At 43.5% G+C, this 19,289-nt stretch overlaps 1 protein-coding gene and 1 long non-coding RNA gene across 2 annotated transcripts in view; both read right to left on the bottom strand.

Moving 5' to 3' along the window:
• Positions 1-1,795: 1,795 nt before the first annotated feature.
• LOC140065400 (uncharacterized) lies at positions 1,796-4,709 on the bottom strand. The gene is made up of 2 exons (XM_072113017.1): positions 4,564-4,709; positions 1,796-4,162 (listed from the first exon to the last, which is right to left on the bottom strand). Exons 1-2 carry the CDS (start codon positions 4,643-4,645, stop codon positions 2,838-2,840), a joined length of 1,407 nt encoding a protein of 468 aa, XP_071969118.1. The 5' UTR covers positions 4,646-4,709; the 3' UTR covers positions 1,796-2,837.
• Positions 4,710-4,984: 275 nt separating this feature from the next.
• The window catches only part of LOC140065443 (uncharacterized), a 98,547-nt gene continuing 84,242 nt past the window's right edge, over positions 4,985-19,289 (bottom strand). Inside the window, exon 3 of the long non-coding RNA XR_011847907.1 lies at positions 4,985-5,074. This is a non-coding gene — a long non-coding RNA (uncharacterized lncRNA). The remainder of the gene's footprint in view (positions 5,075-19,289) is intronic.

Here is a 19,289-nt window from a genome sequence, read left to right as displayed (position 1 = left end):
ATGTTACACATCACCTAGAGACACGTAGCCATGTTACACATCACCTAGAGACACGCAGCCATGTTACACATCACCTAGAGACAGACAGCCATGTTACACATCACCTAGAGACAGACAGCCATGTTACACATCGCCTACAGACAGGCGGCCATGTTACACATCACCTAGAGACAGGCAGCCATGTTACACATCACCTAGAGACAGGCGGCCATGTTACACATCACCTAGAGACAGGCAGCCATGTTACACATCACCTAGAGACTGGCAGCCATGTTACACATCGCCTAGAGACAGGCAGCCATGTTACACATCACCTAGAGACAGGCAGCCATGTTACACATCACCTAGAGACAGGCGGCCATGTTACACATCACCTAGAGACAGGTGGTCATGTTACACATCACCTAGAGACAGGCAGCCATGTTACACATCACCTAGAGACAGGCAGCCATGTTACACATCACCTAGAGACAGGCAGCCATGTTACACATCACCTAGAGACAGGCAGCCATGTTACACATCACCTAGAGACTGGCAGCCATGTTACACATCACCTAGAGACAGGCGGCCATGTTACACATCACCTAGAGACAGGTGGTCATGTTACACATCACCTAGAGACAGGCAGCCATGTTACACATCACCTAGAGACAGGCAGCCATGTTACACATCACCTAGAGACAGGCGGCCATGTTATATATGACCTAGAAACAGGCTGCAATGCTACACACCACCTAGAGACAGATGGCCATGTTCCGTATCACCTAGAGACAGGCGGCCATGTTACACATCACATAGAGACAGGCGGCCATGTTACACATCACATAGAGACAGGCGGCCATGTTACACATCGCCTAGAGACACGCAGCCATGTTACACATCGCCTAGAGAAAGGCGGCCATGTTACACATCACTTAGAGACAGGCAGCCATGTTGCCTATGTAGCAGCCTCCACTTTGTGTAAAATGTTGGGTCCTACAGCTATGGCAATGTATATGCCTTTAATTGTTTTATGTTTAATAAAGAAAGAGTTTGGCCTACCAAGGTGAGAGAGTAGTGAAGAATTGTGGGTAGAAGGGGGGAGGAGTTAAGAGTGAGAGTCAGTGAGTGTGAGCGAGAAGAAAGTGAAGTCAGTCCATGGGAGCAGTCGGAGGGAACAGCAGCCGTTGAAGCATGTCTTAGAGGAGACAGGCAGGAGGCCTGGGTCTCAGAGGAGCTAAGCAGCACAGCAAGCAGAGGTTGTGCCTGTAATAAGAGGAGTTCAGTGCAGCTGAGGAACAAGCAAGAATCATTTTGAGAAGAATAGCTCACCAAGGTGACAGGCATCCCTACAGTTCAAGTTCATATGCAAGTGTATGAATTGTTTCTGTGGCGTCGCTATCACCGCAAGGCAAGTGACTTACACCTTCTCCCCCATCCACCCCTCTGGGAACCTGCCCTAGTTGGGAAGGGTTCATAACATCACGCTGACCCGCAATACCTATCTCCCAGGGCTGAAGTCAGCAACCATTATCCCGACTGGCGTGAACCAAAAAAATGGGGGTGCCCTCTGTGCTGGATTCATGAATCACCATGGGGCACCTCTCTGCCGCTGGAATACGAAGAAGCCGGGGGAAACATCAAAAAGCTGTCAATCCATCAGCTCCGGTGTGCATCACTAGCGCCACATGCTGGGCCCGGGGGAGGGGAAGCAGATAGCAAGGAGGGGGCAGTGACAAGCAGCTTCACCGCACCATGTGCCATCGTTTGGGCCGCGCAATTATGGAATCTCCTACAATTAATAAGAACTTGACCATTTATAATAATAACTTTATTCAGGAATGTGTGTATCTTACAAGTTACAGTCTACTTTCTGGACAGGTACTGGTAAAGTGGTTCTGTTCACGAAGATCGCAACAAAACTGCAACTTCAACTGTTAATATCTCCACTTTTCCGGTATCTAGAAACAGGCCCGGCACCGGCACTAGACATGCCTGGGCCCAGAGCTCCTGGGGGGCCCACAAGGCCGAATCTCAGTATGTAATGTAACCATGTGGGGCTGTACATGGTACAAAATACTATTATTATATAACTTATAAGGGGGCAGTATATAATGTAACGATGTGGGGGTGATAAACTAGGGAAAATTTTAGGGAACAGGAGAATGTTTTAGTTTCTGTATTTTTAATACTTCCACATGAATTCACTGCACAGGGGTCCACTGAGGCTCTGCCGCCCAGGGGCCTACTGAAACCTGGAGCCGCCTCTGTCTAGAAACACAATCCATTTTCCTCTTTCATGGGACACCAGAACTTCTAGGTGACACCAACCGAGAGTCAGGGCTCTTAGTATCCACAATGATCCATCTTTGACAGCTGTATTGAGGACTTGTGACCTGTTAAAGGGAACCGGTCAGCAGAAATTGACCTAATAAACCACTACTTGTAAGTCATGAAGCAGCTGAACACTTTCTAGATCGTGTCTATTTCATGGCCCAGCGCGGTGGCATTGTATAAAGTCAAGGAGGTGGAGAGTTTAACACTGAAGTCAAGCTTTCCGTACTTCAGAATGCCCTCTCCACTGCAATTGATAGTCCTACATCCAGACACATCACTAACCAGATCTCCTTCATTCTGAATTTAGGAGAGCTTGACTTCAATTTTAAGCTCTCCACCTACATGACTTTACAAAACCAAGTTACAACTCAAAAATGATTTTCTGATTGATGCCACCACACTGGACCATCAAAGAAACCTGATCTGGAAGGTGATAATCACCTTCACAACATACTGGTAATGGTTAATTAGGTCAATTTCTGATAGGTTCCCTTTGAGTACAAAAAACATTTATCACATTATTAGTGTGGAGGTGGCTTCTCCTTTGTGTGAATTGTCTGATGTACCAAAAGAGATGTTTTCTGAGCAAAACATCTCCCACATTCTAAACATTTGTATGGCTTCTCCCCTGTATGAATTCTCTTATGGTTAAGAAGTATTGATTGCTGATTAAAGCATTTCCCACATTCTGAACATGGAAATGGCTTCTCCCCTGTGTGAATTCTCTGATGTCTATCAAGTTCTGATTTCGTCTTAAAGCATTTCCCACATCCTGAACATGAAAATGGCTTCTCCCCAGTGTGATTTCTCTGATGTATAACAAGTTCTGACTTCCGATAAAAGCATTTCCCACATTCTGAACATGGAAATGGCTTCTCACCTGTGTGATTTCTCTGATGTCTAACACGTTCTGAATTAGTCTTAAAGCATTTCCCACATTCTGAACATAAAAATGGCTTCTCACCTGTGTGATTTCTCTGATGTTTAACAAGTTCTGAATTAGTCTTAAAGCATTTCCCACATTCTGAACATAAAAATGGCTTCTCCCCTGTGTGAATTCTCTGATGTATAACAAGTTCTGAATTTCGATGAAAGCATTTCCCACATTCTGAACATGGAAATGGCTTCTCACCGGTGTGAATTCTCTGATGTGTAACAAGTTCTGAATTAGTCTTAAAGCATTTCCCACATTCTGAACATAAAAATGGCTTCTCCCCTGTGTGATTTCTCTGATGTGTAACAAAATTACATTTTTTAGTAAAACTCTTTCCACATTCTGAACATGTAAACGGCTTCTCCCCTGTGTGACTTCTCTGATGTGCTACTAAATGACTTTTTTGAACAAAACCTTTACCACTTTGTGAACATAAAAACGGCTTAACCCCAGTGTGACTTATCTCATGTCTAAGAAGAGATTGTTTTGCGATAAAACATTTCCCACATTCTGAACATGAAAATGGCTTCTCCCCAGTGTGGGTTCTCTGATGTCTAACAAGATCTGATTTTTGGGTAAAACATTTCCCACACTCTGAACATGAAAACGGCTTCTCCCCAGTGTGGGTTCTCTGATGTCTAACAAAAGCTTGTTTTTGGATAAAACATTTCCCACATTCTGCACATGAAAAAGGCCTTTTCTCTTTCTGAATTCTTTTTCGTTTAGTATTTCTTTTCAGAATTCTATTTCGCTTTTCAGTCCTTGAAGAATCAGAGCATGAAGCATGTAATGCAGGAGGAGATGATTTAGGTTTGCTGTAAATATCTGAGGATGGATATTGTGTGACTTCACAATCTGCTGCTGTAAATGCTGAAGATATCAGACGTCCCTCCGAGCTCCTTTTGCAGTCATCTGCGAAGAATATACAATAATATATAATTTTTGCATGAAATAATCTTAAATGATATTTATTTTTTCCTAGATTCCTGAAAACCTTCCAGTCCTTCTTGACAGGATCAGTGCTTATTAAAATTTGTGTGGGACAAAGGTCCATAGAGTTTAATATTAAAGGCCTCCCGCAGAATGTCTTTTCTTGATCAATGTTGTAACAAACAGAACCCGTCCCCAGGAGCTCAGCCCTGCACTGGATTTCTCCACTTTTAGGTAAATTGGTGTTAGAGACAGCGTTCAACAAATAAACAAAATTTCAAATTTTGGTATAAAAATGGAAAGTTTGCTGTAAATTTATTCATAAATCCTGACAAATGTTTGTTTTTTAATTTTAAGGAGGTCTCATTAATATAAATACTGACCTGGCAGCTCCGTCTCTTCCTTCACGGCCCCGGGGATCAGTATTCCTGCAGGAAACACAGAGACTGAATTCCTTCTTTCCATACAGATAAAGAAAGGACGTGTGGATTTAGTCCTGTCTATTACCTGCTGATGTGAGGGGCTGGTGGTCCTCCATCATGACGTCCTTGTACACATCTTTGTGTCCTTCTAAATACTCCCACTCCTCCATGGAGAAATAGACAGCCACATCCTGACACCTTATAGGAACCTGACACACACAATGATCCCGTCATCACCCAGATCCCTTCATAGCGTTACTGTATAATGTCCCAGCATTCCCAGCAGTGTCACCTCTCCAGTCAGCAGCTCCATCATCTTGTGGGTGACTTCTAGGATCTTCTGCTCATTGATGTCATCATGTATCAGGGGGTGAGGTGGAGGAGCCGGGATTGGGCTCAGGGTTCTCCCCTGTCCTTCATACACAGAGGCCTGACAGCGCCCACTAGAGGTCTTCTTCACTACTGTGTAATCCTGGTTATGGAGAGACACATTGATAAATCTCCCTCCGTACATTTCCAGAATCTCTCACCTCTCCAGTCCTATCATCTGTTATTCCCATAGATAATGATGTCATGTGACCTCATCACAATCTCTCACCTCTCCAGTAATATAGAAGAGAATCTCTAGGGTGAGCTGGAAGATTCTCTCCATCTTGTCCATGTTTAAATCCAACATCTATCCTTTTAGAAACCTAAGGGAAAAAATTTGATATTATGCAATAATCTCCAAAATTTTCTGTAAAAATAAAACTACAATTACTTGAGATAATAAATTCCCCCCAAGGTCTTTATTAAAACTGGTGTTTAAACATTTGTCTTAAAATCAACCCCTCCCAAAATGAAGCCAGGAGAAGCATGTGCCGGGTGGTGTCCACCCCTGGTCTGCACATGTATTTATGTATTTTGTATGTTTCCTCTGTTATTACTCCAGGTAAAGTGAAAAGCTTGTCCTGTTCTGAGGATTAGACCTTCCACACCTCTATACAAGGTTATTGTGATGGATTGACCATGTAGTTATCCAGAACACGAGTGAATGTCTCTCTGCTGTCTCTTCAATCTCTTGCTCGCTCTTGCTGCCTGCGTCTCAGAAACATCTTCATAATCTGCCCATTTCTGAAAATCGAAAACTCTAAAATGCCAATCAATGCACTGGCTACCCGTCTCCTTCCGTATTCACTTTAAAATAATAACCCTCATCCACAAAGCTCTGCATAACGCTGCACCTCCCTATCTCTCTTCTTTCATCTCAGTCAATCGCCCAACCCGTGCTCTTCGATCTGCCAATGATATTAGATTAATCTTTACCCTAATTTGATCCTCCCACTCACATCTCCAGGACGTCTCCCGAGTTAGACCAATTCTCTGGAATGCCCTTCTCCGGACTCTCAGACTTATACCCACCCTCCAAAGTTTCAAGCGTGCTCTTAAACCCCATTTCCTTGGGCAGATCTATCACACTCGCTAACTGCATGAAATGTCAACTGTCTTTTTACTAATATTACATATCTTACATATTTATGATCCCTGTACGGGCAAATCGCCATCTCTGTCTCTTTGGTCTCATAGCCTAGGGACAGTCTGCCTGAATTAGGGATATGTTGCGGTCGGGGTGGCAGTCGGTTAGGGCTGTGGCTCCGAGGTCAGGACTTTAGGGCGACCCAGGTCCCTGTCATTATTATAGGGCCCGTTTAGGTTTCTGCCCAGCATAAGTTGTTCTGCTTTACCTTGGAGCTCTCATACAATGCACCCCACCATCCTGTATTTTTTATTCTATTCTACCTGACTCTTTGCCGCATCTCATCCACATTTGCACTAGTGAGCATTGACATATATTTGTACTCCTGGCTTCCTGAATTTGTGGATTCACTGGTGATTATTTGATGCGGCATCAGTTTGCCTGTGCTACCGGTCAGTTTGTTGCCCGTTCTTAGATTGATACTTTTTAAAGACTTTATTATTAAAAATTATGTTTTTTATGTTTTAGACACCCACTATCAAGGGCGCATTTAAAGAATTGAATAAGACATATAAGGATCACACTAGTTCGTTGTAGGGGCTCCAGGCCCTGGAGAACTATATTAAGAACAGTATCGTTCTCAGGGGCCGGAGAATTCCAATCATTCCAGCAATCCCAACTTGATGCTAGATGGGAAAAGGAGGCCACTATCTCCTACATCAAAATTATGCAAATACTGTTAGAGGAGGAAAAGACAAGACTTGAAACATTAACCAAAACATTGCAGGAACAGATAGAGAACACTGAGAAATTCTCCACAGATCCTGAATTTGTATTATTTGAAAAATAACTACAGAACTTCCTGGAAATATTCCGAAACCATCTAAAGGAATGCAAACATAAGCAATTCAACATGGATCTCAGTGAGTTCCGTTTTAATAAGGCGTATCTACATCTAGCCTCAAGAAACAGTGTCCCTGAAACAGATAAACTCACCGGCCACTTTATTAGGTAATAAATACCAATCGGATAACCCTATTCCTGTATAGATCCTAACACCGAAACCACAACAGCAATACCAAAAGAGGCATATAGGACAACAATCTATCCCAACACAGACAAAGGACTATTTGTTGGGAATCAAATAACAACAATCTTTATTGTAAATTATTTACAGCAATCAAGACACATAATATTAAAAACATATAAAATATTCCACAAGACACAAAAGAGCGTGGTGGTGGTCCAAAAAATCAATCAATGTAAACGCATCTCCACTATAATAGCCCAAATGCACATGTCAAAGTATCTATAAATTCAAATTACCCACCCGGGGCGTGACATGATGAAAAGCTACAGGAGAGAGGCTTTGACCACCACCACAGCACCCTGACGCACGTTTCGCCGTCGCTTCTTCCTGGGGGTGTGAGGTACACCTGTCCAACTGCTCGTTAACACTTAATTTCTAATCAGCCAATCACATGGCGGCAACTCAGTGCATTTAGGCATGTAGACATGGTCAAGACAATCTCCTGCAGTTCAAACCGAACATCAGTATGGGGAAGAAAGGTGATTAGAGGCCTTTGAACGTGGCATGGTTGTTGGTGCCAGAAGGGCTGGTCTGAGTATTTCAGAAATTGCTGATCTACTGGGATTTTCATGCACAACTATCTCTAGGGTTTACAGAGAATGATAGAGCTGATAGAAAGGCAACAGTGACTCAAATCGCCACCCGTTACAATCAAGGTAGGCAGAAGAGCATCTCTGAACGCACAGTACGTCAAACTTTGAGGCAGATGGGCTACAGCAGCAGAAGACCACACCGGGTGCCACTCCTTTCAGCTAAGAACAGGAAACTGAGGCTAAAATTTGCACAAGCTCATCGAAATTGGACAGTAGAAGATTGGAAAAACGTTGCCTGGTCTGATGAGTCTCGATTTCTGCTGTGACATTCGGATGGTAGGGTCAGAATTTGTCGTCAACAACATGAAAGCATGGATCCATCCTGCCTCGTATCAAAGGTTCAGGCTGGTGGTGGTGGTGTCATGGTGTGGGGAATATTTTCTTGGCACTTTTTGGGCCCCTTGGTACCAATTGAGCATCGTTGCAACGCCACAGCCTACCTGAGTATTGTTGCTGACCATCTCCATCCCTTTATGACCACAATGTACCCAACATCTGATGGCTACTTTCAGCAGGATAATGCGCCATGTCATAAAGCTGGAATCATATCAGACTGGTTTCTTGAACATGACAATGAGGTCACTGTACTCAAATGGCCTCCACAGTCACCAGATCTCAATCCAATAGAGCATCTTTGGGATGTGTGGCAACTGTGTGATGCCATCATGTCAATATGGACCAAAATCTCTGAGGAATGCTTCCAGCACCTTGTTGAATCTATGCCACGAAGAATTGAGGCAGTTCTGATGGCAAAAGGGGGTCCAACCCGTTACTAGCATGGTGTACCTAATAAAGTGGCAGGTGAGTGTATATCAACTGTTAATGATCTCTTGGACACTGATTCTAATACCAATTCTAAGACATACAGAGGTAGAGGGAGGGGCAGGGGAAATAGGGGGAGAACAACACAATAAAGACCAGACTCAACTACCCAAACTTCCCAATCATGTCCAAATACCCTTACCCTCACTACCTGGCTCTGAATCTTTTCGTTCTTTTGTGTCCCAGGCTCCCACGTCAGAACTAGAAGGGGCAGGCAAAGCATCCTTGATCATGAATTTATTTACACGCAAGTTGACTGAAACCAAAATCTCTAGTTATGAGAAAAGGCCTTTCTTTCGTTTCATCCAACAAATGCGATCACTTCGGTTGTTACAAAGACATCCAGTTGTTCATAAAGAAGTTACGTTGGCGTAAGAACTTTGCCATCATGAGCTAAATATCCCATTGGAACTGCTATCCGATGTTCGTCTAGTACACAATGATGATACTACAGATAGAGGGCTTGGTCCCTTTACAGATCTAAAAAACATGAGCATCAAGTCTCCCTCTGTTGGAGACGTGACCAGCATTGATGTCTTTGCGAAATTAGTATTAGCAGACCTCGAGCAACCGGATCTTAGAACCAGTGATCCTAACTGTACCTCAGATGAGATCTTAGCCCTTAAGTCACTGAAACCAGACTTCTCTGGTCACGGGCTCACCCGTGATCCTCTGTGTGCTCCAGCACCCCGCTGCTCTATCTTACTTCTCCCCATTCCTGGCTCCCTTCCAGCAGCCGTGCACGCACGTTCCTGTCACCTAGGGCGGGCGGCGGCTTCAGAAGATTTAAAGGGCCATGAACTTGCCTTCCGACTCTGTGCCTCGCCTTGGCTGCCACTGCGGACAAAGTCACACCTGTGGAACAACCTGGTGGTACTATGCAGCAACAAGTCCAACCCGCTTTGCGGCGGGCTCTGGTGAAAACTGTATACCACTTATACCCCGGTCCCAGGTGTCGGATTGTGTCATCGTCCGTGGTGGTCTGGTGGGTCAACTACCACTGGAGCATGACACAGACTCTAGCATAACTATAAAACCATCTGACAAAGATGGAAACATATTGGTCCTGAAGAACATTCTTCTCACTGTACTGGACAACAAATTTATTTCTAAAGACGAGTATGACTATCTGTTACCCAAACACCCGAGAATGGCAACATTCTACGGATTACCAAAAATACATAATGGGACTAATCCCCTGAAGGGTCGGACGATAGTATCAAGGGTTTTGTCCCTTTGTGAACATCTCGGCATCTACATCGACAAGATTGCCTGTGTTACTGGTCAGTTTGTTGCGGGTTCTTAGAATGATACTTTTTAAAGACTTTATTATTAAAAGTTTTGTTTTATGATATTTTAAACACTGATTGTACTTTGGTTTTGTATCTTATGCTGTTACAGGGTTGGGGGTGTTTGGACTCCACCCATCCGCCCTCCTTTTTGTACTGATCTAAGTCAAGCAGCAGAATTTTTATTTATTAAATTAATTGATTCTGTTCCTTTATAAATAATGGCTGGACCTTTATACAGGCTTCTATACCTCTTGTGTCACCCCCTCGTCCTCATAGACTGTAAGCTCTTGTGTCACCCCCTTCATTCTCATAGACTGTAAGCTCTTGTGTCACCCCCTCGTCCTCATAGACTGTAAGCTCTTGTATCACCCCTTGTCCTCATAGACTGTAAGCTCTTGTGTCACCCCCTCATCCTCATAGAATGTAAGCTCTTGTGTCACCCCCTCATCCTCATAGACTGTAAGCTCTTGTGTCACCCCCTCATCCTCATAGAATGTAAGCTCTTGTGTCACCCCCTCGTCCTCATAGACTGTAAGCTCTTGTGTCACCCCCTCATCCTCAGAGACTGTAAGCTCTTGTGTCACCCCCTCGTCCTCATAGACTGTAAGCTCTTGTGTCACCCCCTCATCCTCATAGACAGTAAGCCCTTGTGCCACCCCACATCCTCATAGACTGTAAGCTCCTTTGTCACCCCCACATCCTCACAGACTGTAAGCTCTTGTGTCACCCCCTCATCCTCATAGACTGTAAGCTCGTGTCCCCCCTCATCCTCATAGACTGTAAGCTCTTGTGTCCCCCCTCATCCTCATAGACTGTAAGCTCTTGTGTCCCCCCCCTCATCCTCATAGACTGTAAGCTCTTGTGTCACCCCCCTCATCCTCATAGACTGTAAGCTCTTGTGTCTCATCTCATCCTCATAGACTGTAAGCTCTTGTGTCCCCCCTCATCCTCATAGACTGTAAGCTCTTGTGTCTCATCTCATCCTCATAGACTGTAAGCTCTTGTGTCCCCCCTCATCCTCATAGACTGTAAGCTCTTGTGTCTCATCTCATCCTCATAGACTGTAAAATGGAAAAAAACTGATAATAAATAAGAAAGTTCTGTCCCGTGGAGCATAATAACCCAAATTAAGAAAATGCTTTGTCATGAAAGCCCAAACCAGTCCCCAAGGTGTTAAAAAAAACTTGCCCCAATAACTTGTAACCCTGGTGCCCCCTCACCTCCTCCTGCAGAGCCGCCTCTATACACAGGACCTGTGATGTCATAGTCATGTGACCAGCCCCGTGTGTGGGAGGAGTCATGGGGGTCACATGACCAGGTCTGACAGGATTCTCTGAGAGGGCGGTCACACATTTCCTTCTGTTTTTATAACCATTTCCCTCCACTCCAGGACATCAACAACTGCATCAGAGAAAAGCAAACGTGTAATCGCCCCCTCAGGGATCTGTGTTACCTCAGAAACTACACGGAGAGAGGAATCATCAAGTTTCTGAGGTAAAACTGTTCTGGAAACCAATCAGAGCTCAGCTTTAAGTTTAAAAACAGCTGTGGGAAAATGAAAGCTGAGATCTGATTGGTTGTGGTGGGCAACTAGAACAATTCTGCTCTAAGAGACTTATGTGTGTGTATAATGTGTGTATAGCGGAGCTGTGTGTGTGTATAATGTGTGTATAGCAGAGCTGTGTGTGTGTATAATGTGTGTATAGCGGAGCTCTGTGTGTATAATGTGTGTATAGCGGAGCTGTGTGTGTGTATAATGTGTGTATAGCAGAGCTGTGTGTGTGTATAATGTGTGTATAGCAGAGCTGTGTGTGTGTATAATGTGTGTATAGCGGAGCTGTGTGTGTGTATAATGTGTGTATAGCGGGGCTGTGTGTGTATAATGTGTGTATAGCAGAGCTGTGTGTGTGTATAATGTGTGTATAGCAGAGCTGTGTGTGTGTATAATGTGTGTATAGCAGAGCTGTGTGTGTGTATATAATGTGTGTATAGCGGAGCTGTGTGTGTATAATGTGTGTATAGCGGAGCTGTGTGTGTATAGTGTGTGTATAGCGGCGCTGTGTGTGTATAATGTGTGTATAGCGGCGCTGTGTGTGTATAATGTGTGTATAACGGAGCTGTGTGTGTATAATGTGTGTATATCGGAGCTGTGTGTGTATAATGTGTGTATAGCGGAGCTGTGTGTGTATAGTGTGTGTATAGCGGCGCTGTGTGTGTATAATGTGTGTATAACGGAGCTGTGTGTGTATAATGTGTGTATAGCGGAGCTGTGTGTGTATAATGTGTGTATAGCAGGGCTGTGTGTGTATAATGTGTGTATAGCAGAGCTGTGTGTGTATAGCGGGCCTGTGTGTGTATAATGTGTGTATAGCGGGCCTGTGTGTGTATAATGTGTGTATAGCGGGCCTGTGTGTGTATAATGTGTGTATAGCAGAGCTGTGTGTGTATAATGTGTGTATAGCAGAGCTGTGTGTGTATAATGTGTGTATAGCAGAGCTGTGTGTGTATAATGTGTGTATAGCAGAGCTGTGTGTGTATAATGTGTGTATAGCAGAGCTGTGTGTGTATAATGTGTGTATAGCAGAGCTGTGTGTGTATAATGTGTGTATAGCGTAGTTGTGTGTGTGTATAATGTGTGTATAGCGTAGTTGTGTGTGTGTATAATGTGTGTATAGCAGAGCTGTGTGTGTGTATAATGTGTATATAGCAGAGCTGTGTGTGTGTAATGTGTGTATAGCGGAGCTATGTGTGTATAATGTGTGTATAGCAGAGCTGTGTGTGTGTATAATGTGTGTATAGCGGAGTTTTTATAGGGCTGTGTGACATCACATAAGCCTGCCGGTCGCTGATTGGCTTACAGGTCTGCAGATGTCATCAAGGGTGTTCCTTTCTCCTTCCCAGAGTTCTCTGCCCCATGTACAACGTTGTGCTCGCGCCTATTTAACTAAAAAAAAAAAAAGGGGAAAAAAACTGAATCAGTGTAAACTTCAGGTTTTTGACGAATCGAATTTTCCGTAAAATTCGTATTGAATTCCTCTTCGTTCAAATCGATTCACCCATCTCTAATTATTGCATCGATATCTGTTTTTCTGCTCACCTACCGTCCATCTATGCCCTTAGTGTCCTCCATCCACATCAGCTCTTCCATCCTTCCTTCACCATTATTCTCCTCTCATGTAATCTATGCTTTATTTAACCACTTTATTTTTCATATTGTTCTGCTGTAAAACTGGGAAAACCCTCTAAGTCCCTTAACCATCTCCTTTCTCTGTCTATTCTCCGCCCTACTTATTTCCGTTAAAAACATTCCATACTCATGGATAACCCTGCAGACCTCATGAATACTTAGTGCATCCCTTCTTCAATCTATCTTTCCTCCTCCTTCAGCTCTTTTCAAATTTGCCCTTTGGAGCGGCCTCTGTGTGCAATAAAGTGTTTGACCTGCTGGCTATCACTGATCCAGCAGGATGACACTGCTACACCTGCTGCTCTGTGCTTCAGTGGCTTGCAATTCTCTCACTCATTCAGATCTGACAATAGTCAGGGAGGAGGGGTAGGAATACTCCTCTACTCACAGTGCACCTTCCAGGTCAGTCCTCCCTCTCTCATCTTCCTTCGTTTGAGGTCCACACACTCAGGATCTTCTGGCCATTCTCCCTTCATGTGGCTGTAATATATCATCCTTGACTCACCCTAGCAGTTCGTCGACCACTTTGCTTCTTGTCTTCCTAATTTTCTATCATGTTATATCCCAACACGTCATCATTTAACATTCCTATTAACATCCCCATTTGACCTCTGACATCTCAACTTTTATCACTAACTTCCTCTTTAGGTTTCTCCTACTCACCAGGAGAGAAACATCCTAGACCTGGTCTTTGTTCAACCCTCTTCAATCTCACGAATTCTGCCTTTCTACTTTCAGTCTATAACCTTCTCTCTTTTACTGTTCCTCTCCTTTACAGAAACTGCCCACATATCACACTTACCGGAACCCCCTCGCCTCATCATTTAATGTTCCTATTAACATCCCCATCAACACACAATTGCAAAATTGTGCAATGATATAAGGACGTCAGTGTCAGAAATGGCAGCCCTAGCGGATCCTGCTTTCCCTCACAGCCGGGGGAGCAGACCAGCTAGTAGTAGGATGGATGGGAGTGCAGGTAAGCCAAGGCAGCTGGTGGTTGTAGGGGACTCTATAATCAGGAAGATGGATAGAATAATTTGTCGCCAAGACCGCCTCAACCGAATGGTTTGCTGTCTCCCTGGTGCCAGGGTTCGGCATGTGGTGGAAAGGGTGGATAAATTACTGGGAGGGGCTGGGGATGGTCGTGGTCCATGTTGGTACCAATGACAGAATAGATGGTAGGTGGAGGAGCCTGAAGAATAATTTTAAAGAACTAGGTTCAAAGCTTAAGGAAAGGACCTCCAAGGTAGTATTCTCCGGAATCCTACCTGTGCCATGCGCTACACAGAGCAGACAGCGGGAGCTCAGGGAGATAAATGCATGGCTCAGATCCTGGTGTAGAGCAGAGGGATTTGGGTTCCTAGAGCACTGGGCTGACTTTTCACTGGGGTACAGGCTGTTTTCTGCAGATAACTTGCACCTAAGTGGAAGGGGGGCTGCTGTGCTGGGGGAGAAGATCCTAGCAGGGGTGGCGGAGTATTTAAACTAGGATCTGGGGAGGAGGAAAAGGAAGACACTGAAGGGGTAGACCGGTCAGAGAGGGGGCAGGTTATGTTGGTGGGTGGTGATGTGGGCGGTGTATGTGGGACCAAGGCAGTGGATAAGGAGATCCACAAGTTGCAGAACAGTGGTGAGGATATATGTACCAGTAAAATTACTTTCAATCAGACAAATAACTGTGGAAAATTAAATTGTATGTTCACAAATGCCAGAAGTATCACAGGCAAAATGGGCGAGCTTGAGGCTCCGATATTAGAGGAACAGTTAGATGTTGTTGGTGTAGTAGAGACATGGCTTGATGCATCGCATGCTTGGGGTGTTAATATTCAAGGTTTTACACTCTTTCGGAAAGACAGGGCAAATAGGAGGGGAGGTGGTGTATGTGTGTATGTAATAGGAGGGGAGGTGGTGTATGTGTGTATGTAATAGGAGGGGAGGTGGTGTATGTCTGTATGTAATAGGAGGGAGGTGGTGTATGTGTATATATGTAATAGGAGGGGAGGTGGTGTATGTCTGTATGTAATAGGAGAGGAGGTGGTGTATGTCTGTATATAATAGGAGGGGAGGTGGTGTATGTCTGTATGTCAGAAGAGACTTAAAAGTGATTGTGAATGAGTCAGTGGTCTCAGAGTGTGAGGAGGCTGAAACTTTGTGGGTTGAAATTCAAAGCCAAGAGAGCTTTGAAAAAATTATTTTTGGTGTAATTTATAGACCCCCTAACATCTCTGAGGAAATAGAGGGTCACCTATATAAACAGATGGAGCAGGCTGCACAGGAGGGGACCGTAGTGATAATGGGAGACTTTAACTTTCCTAATATAAATTGGGGTCAGGGCTCGTCTTCATCTATGAAGGGGAGACATTTTATGAACATTCTTCAGGATAATTTTATGGTGCAGCTTGTAGAAGATCCCACAAGAGGTGACGCATTGTTGGACCTTGTGATTTCTAACAATGAGGAGATTATCCAAAATGTCAGTGTCCGGGAACCCCTTGGGAACAGCGATCATAATATAATTATGTTCCTCTTAAACTTTAAAAAACAGAAACAGGTGGGAAAATCGAAAACTTTGAATTTTAAGAGGGCTAATTTCCAAAAATTCAGGGCTGCAATACAGGATGTAGACTGGGATCAGATACTGTCACATGGTGATACTAATGTTAAATGGGAGAAATTCAAATCTATCCTGGGTTTTTATACTTCTAAATTTATTCCAATAGGTAACAAGTATAGACGTGCTAGATTACACCCCGCGTGGCTACAGCTACAGGTAACAAGTATAGACGGGCTAGATTACACCCCGCGTGGCTACAGCTACAGGTAACAAGTATAGACGGGCTAGATTACACCCCGCGTGGCTACAGCTACAGGTAACAAGTATAGATGGGCTAGATTACACCCCGCGTGGCTACAGCTACAGGTAACAAGTATAGACGGGCTAGATTACACCCCGCGTGGCTTCAGCTACAGGTAACAAGTATAGACGGGCTAGATTACACCCCGCGTGGCTACAGCTACAGGTAACAAGTATAGACGGGCTAGATTACACCCCGCGTGGCTACAGCTACAGGTAACAAGTATAGACGGGCTAGATTACACCCCGCGTGGCTACAGCTACAGGTAACAAGTATAGACGGGCTAGATTACACCCCGCGTGGCTACAGCTACAGGTAACAAGTATAGACGGGCTAGATTACACCCCGCGTGGCTACAGCTACAGGTAACAAGTATAGACTGGCTAGATTACACCCCGCGTGGCTTACAGCTACAGTTAAAAGGGCAATTAATGAGAAAAAGAGGGCATTTAAAAAATATAAATCTGACGGGTCACCAGAGGCTTTCAATACTTACAAAAAACTTACCAAAATCTGTAAAAAAAAAAATCAAATCAGGCAAAATACAAAATGAAAGACAGGTGGCTAAAGATAGCAAAACAAATCCCAAGAAATTTTTTAGGTACCGTATATTCCGGCGTATAAGACGACCTGGTGTATAAGACGACCCCCCTACTTTCCTGTTTAAAATACAGAGTTTAAGATATATCCGCCGTATAAGACTACCCCTTTTCCAACGCATACAAAACACCGGTAAAAATTCTAAAAAAAACAGATTTGAATTTAACATGGTCCTTTTTTTTAATTTAAATTCTTATGACATGCAGGTATATAGCAGGAAAACTGTCGCTCATAAACATAAGGCATACAACAACAACATTACCATCGTCCATTTTACTGTAAATGTTACCATACTGTACCTTAAATTTTTATTTTATTAAATATTCCATGCCATGTACTCAGAAGCGGGAAAAAAATTCCAAATGCAATGAAAATGGTGAAAAAACGCGCCATTTTCTTGTGGGCTTGGATATTATGTCTTTCACTGAGCGCCCCAAATGACATGTCTACTTTATTCTTTGGGTCGGTACGATTAAGAGGATACCAAATTTGTATAGGTTTTATAATGTTTTCATACATTTACAAAAATTAAAACCTCCTGTACAAAAATTATTTTTTTGATTTTGCCAACTTCTGGTGCTAATAACTTTTTTATACTTTGGTGTACGGAGCTGTGGGTGGTGTCATTTTTTGCGAAATTTGATAATATTTTTAGTACTGTACGACCTTTTGATCACTTTTTATAGATTTTTTTATATTTTTCAAAATGGCAAAAAAGTGGCATTTTCGACTTTGGGCCCTATTTTTTCGTTACGGGGTTGAACGCATTGAAAAAACGTTATCATATTTTGATAGATCGGGCATTTTCGGACGCGTCGATACCTGATGTGTTTATGATTTTTACTGTTTATTTATATTTATGTCAGTTCTAGGGAAAGGGGGGTGATTTGAAATTTTAGGTTTTTTTATTCTAATTTTTTTTTTTTAAACTTTTTTTATTTTTATTTATACTATACTATACTAGGGTACTTTAACCCTAGGTTGTCTGATCGATCCTATCACATACTGCCATACTACAGTATGGCAGTATATGGGGATTTTCCTCCTCATTCATTACAATGTGATATCAACACATTGTAATGAAGGGGTTAAAACGAAATAGCCTCGGGTCCTCGGAAGACCCGAGGCTACCATGGAGACGGATCGCCACCCCCGATGACGTCACGGGGAGCGGCGATCCCAGGTAAGATGGCGGCGTCCATGCGCCGCTATCTTTTTGAGGCTGCCGGCAGCTTTGCCGGCAGCCATCGCTGTGAAAACATCCGTGATCGGTGCTAGGGTGTTCCCGGTAAGCCTTTACTGCAATATGTAGCAAAGACTTACCGGCTATGGAGAGGGCGGTCGGGATTACCGGCGTATAAGACGACCCCAGAGAAGACAGAAGATTTTTCTGTCTTCAAAAGTCGTCTTATACGCCGGAATATACGGTATATCAATGCAAAAAAAAAAATGGGTCAGAACAGGTTGGACCCCTTTATTCTGAAAATGGGGCATCGGTGACTGAATGTTTGGTCATCCACTTGGCAAATGAGGTTTAATGTGAATAAATGGAAGGTTATGCACCTGGGGGCCAATAATCCAAAGGCAAAATATGTCCTTGGGGGAGTAAATCTGGGAGAGTCCCTTGTTGAGAAGGACCTGGGGGTACTAGTAGATCATAAATTGAATAACAGCATGCAAAGTCAATCAGCTGCCTCTAAAGCTAGTAGGATCTTGTCATGTATCAAAAGAGGTCTGGACTCTCGTGATAGGGATGTAATATTACCACTATACAAGGCACTGGTTCGGCCACACCTGGAATATGCTGTCCAGTTCTGAGCACCGGTCCATAAAAAGGAGGCCCTGGAGCTGGAGAGGGTTCAACATAGAGCCACAAAAATGATAAGGGGTATGGAGGGTCTTAGTTATGAGGAAAGATTAAAACAACTAGATTCATTTAGTCTGGAAAAGAGACGACTACGAGGGGACATGATTAATTTATTTAAATATATGAATGGTCCATACAAAAAATATGGTGGTAAGTTGTTCCAGATTAAATCAAATCAAAAGACGAGGGGGCACTGTCTCCGTTTGGAGAAATCAAGGTTTAATCACCGGAGGCGACAGGGCTTTTTTACTATGAGAACTGTCAATCTGTGGAATAGCCTGCCTCAGGCTCTGGTCACAGCAGGGACAGCAGAGAGCTTCAAGAAGGGTCTAGATGCCTTTTTACACCTAAATAACATTGATTGTTATGCTATATAGAATTGTTTCCCCTAAATCCCTTCCTCATCCAATCCCTTCCCTTCCTTGGTTGAACTTGATGGACAAGTGTCTTTTTTCAACCGTATAAACTATGAAACTATAAACACCTCACTAAATTCCTCTTTAGGTCTCTTCTAGTCACCAGGAGGGAAACATCCTAGACCTGGTCTTTGATTAACCCTCTTCAATCCCTGACTTCACGAATTCTGCCTTTCTACTTTCAGACCATAATCTTCTCTCTTTTACTGTTAAAAGTTCCTCTCCTTTACAGAAATCGCCCACATATCACACTTACAGGAACCCCCTCGCCATTAATACTCACCATCTCACAGAAACCTCAAAAGTGCTCTTGATGAGGTGGCACCTCCCTCACCCTTCAATAGCAAGGCACTTTTCTTAGTGTCACAACTTAAATAGCTTTTTTTCCCCCTTTCTTTGTCTGGCTTTCGAATTGTAAGGAGAGATTAGTTTTCACAGGTGATAAATTAAGGGATAGCAACTCAGTTTTGAGCTTGATTATTTTGGCTAATGTTTCTAAGTGGCTT

This window comes from Engystomops pustulosus, chromosome 6 (assembly GCF_040894005.1).
Source record: "Engystomops pustulosus chromosome 6, aEngPut4.maternal, whole genome shotgun sequence".
In the NCBI taxonomy this organism is placed as follows: Eukaryota; Metazoa; Chordata; class Amphibia; order Anura; family Leptodactylidae; genus Engystomops; species Engystomops pustulosus.
This window is presented reverse-complemented; position numbering and strand designations above follow the sequence as displayed.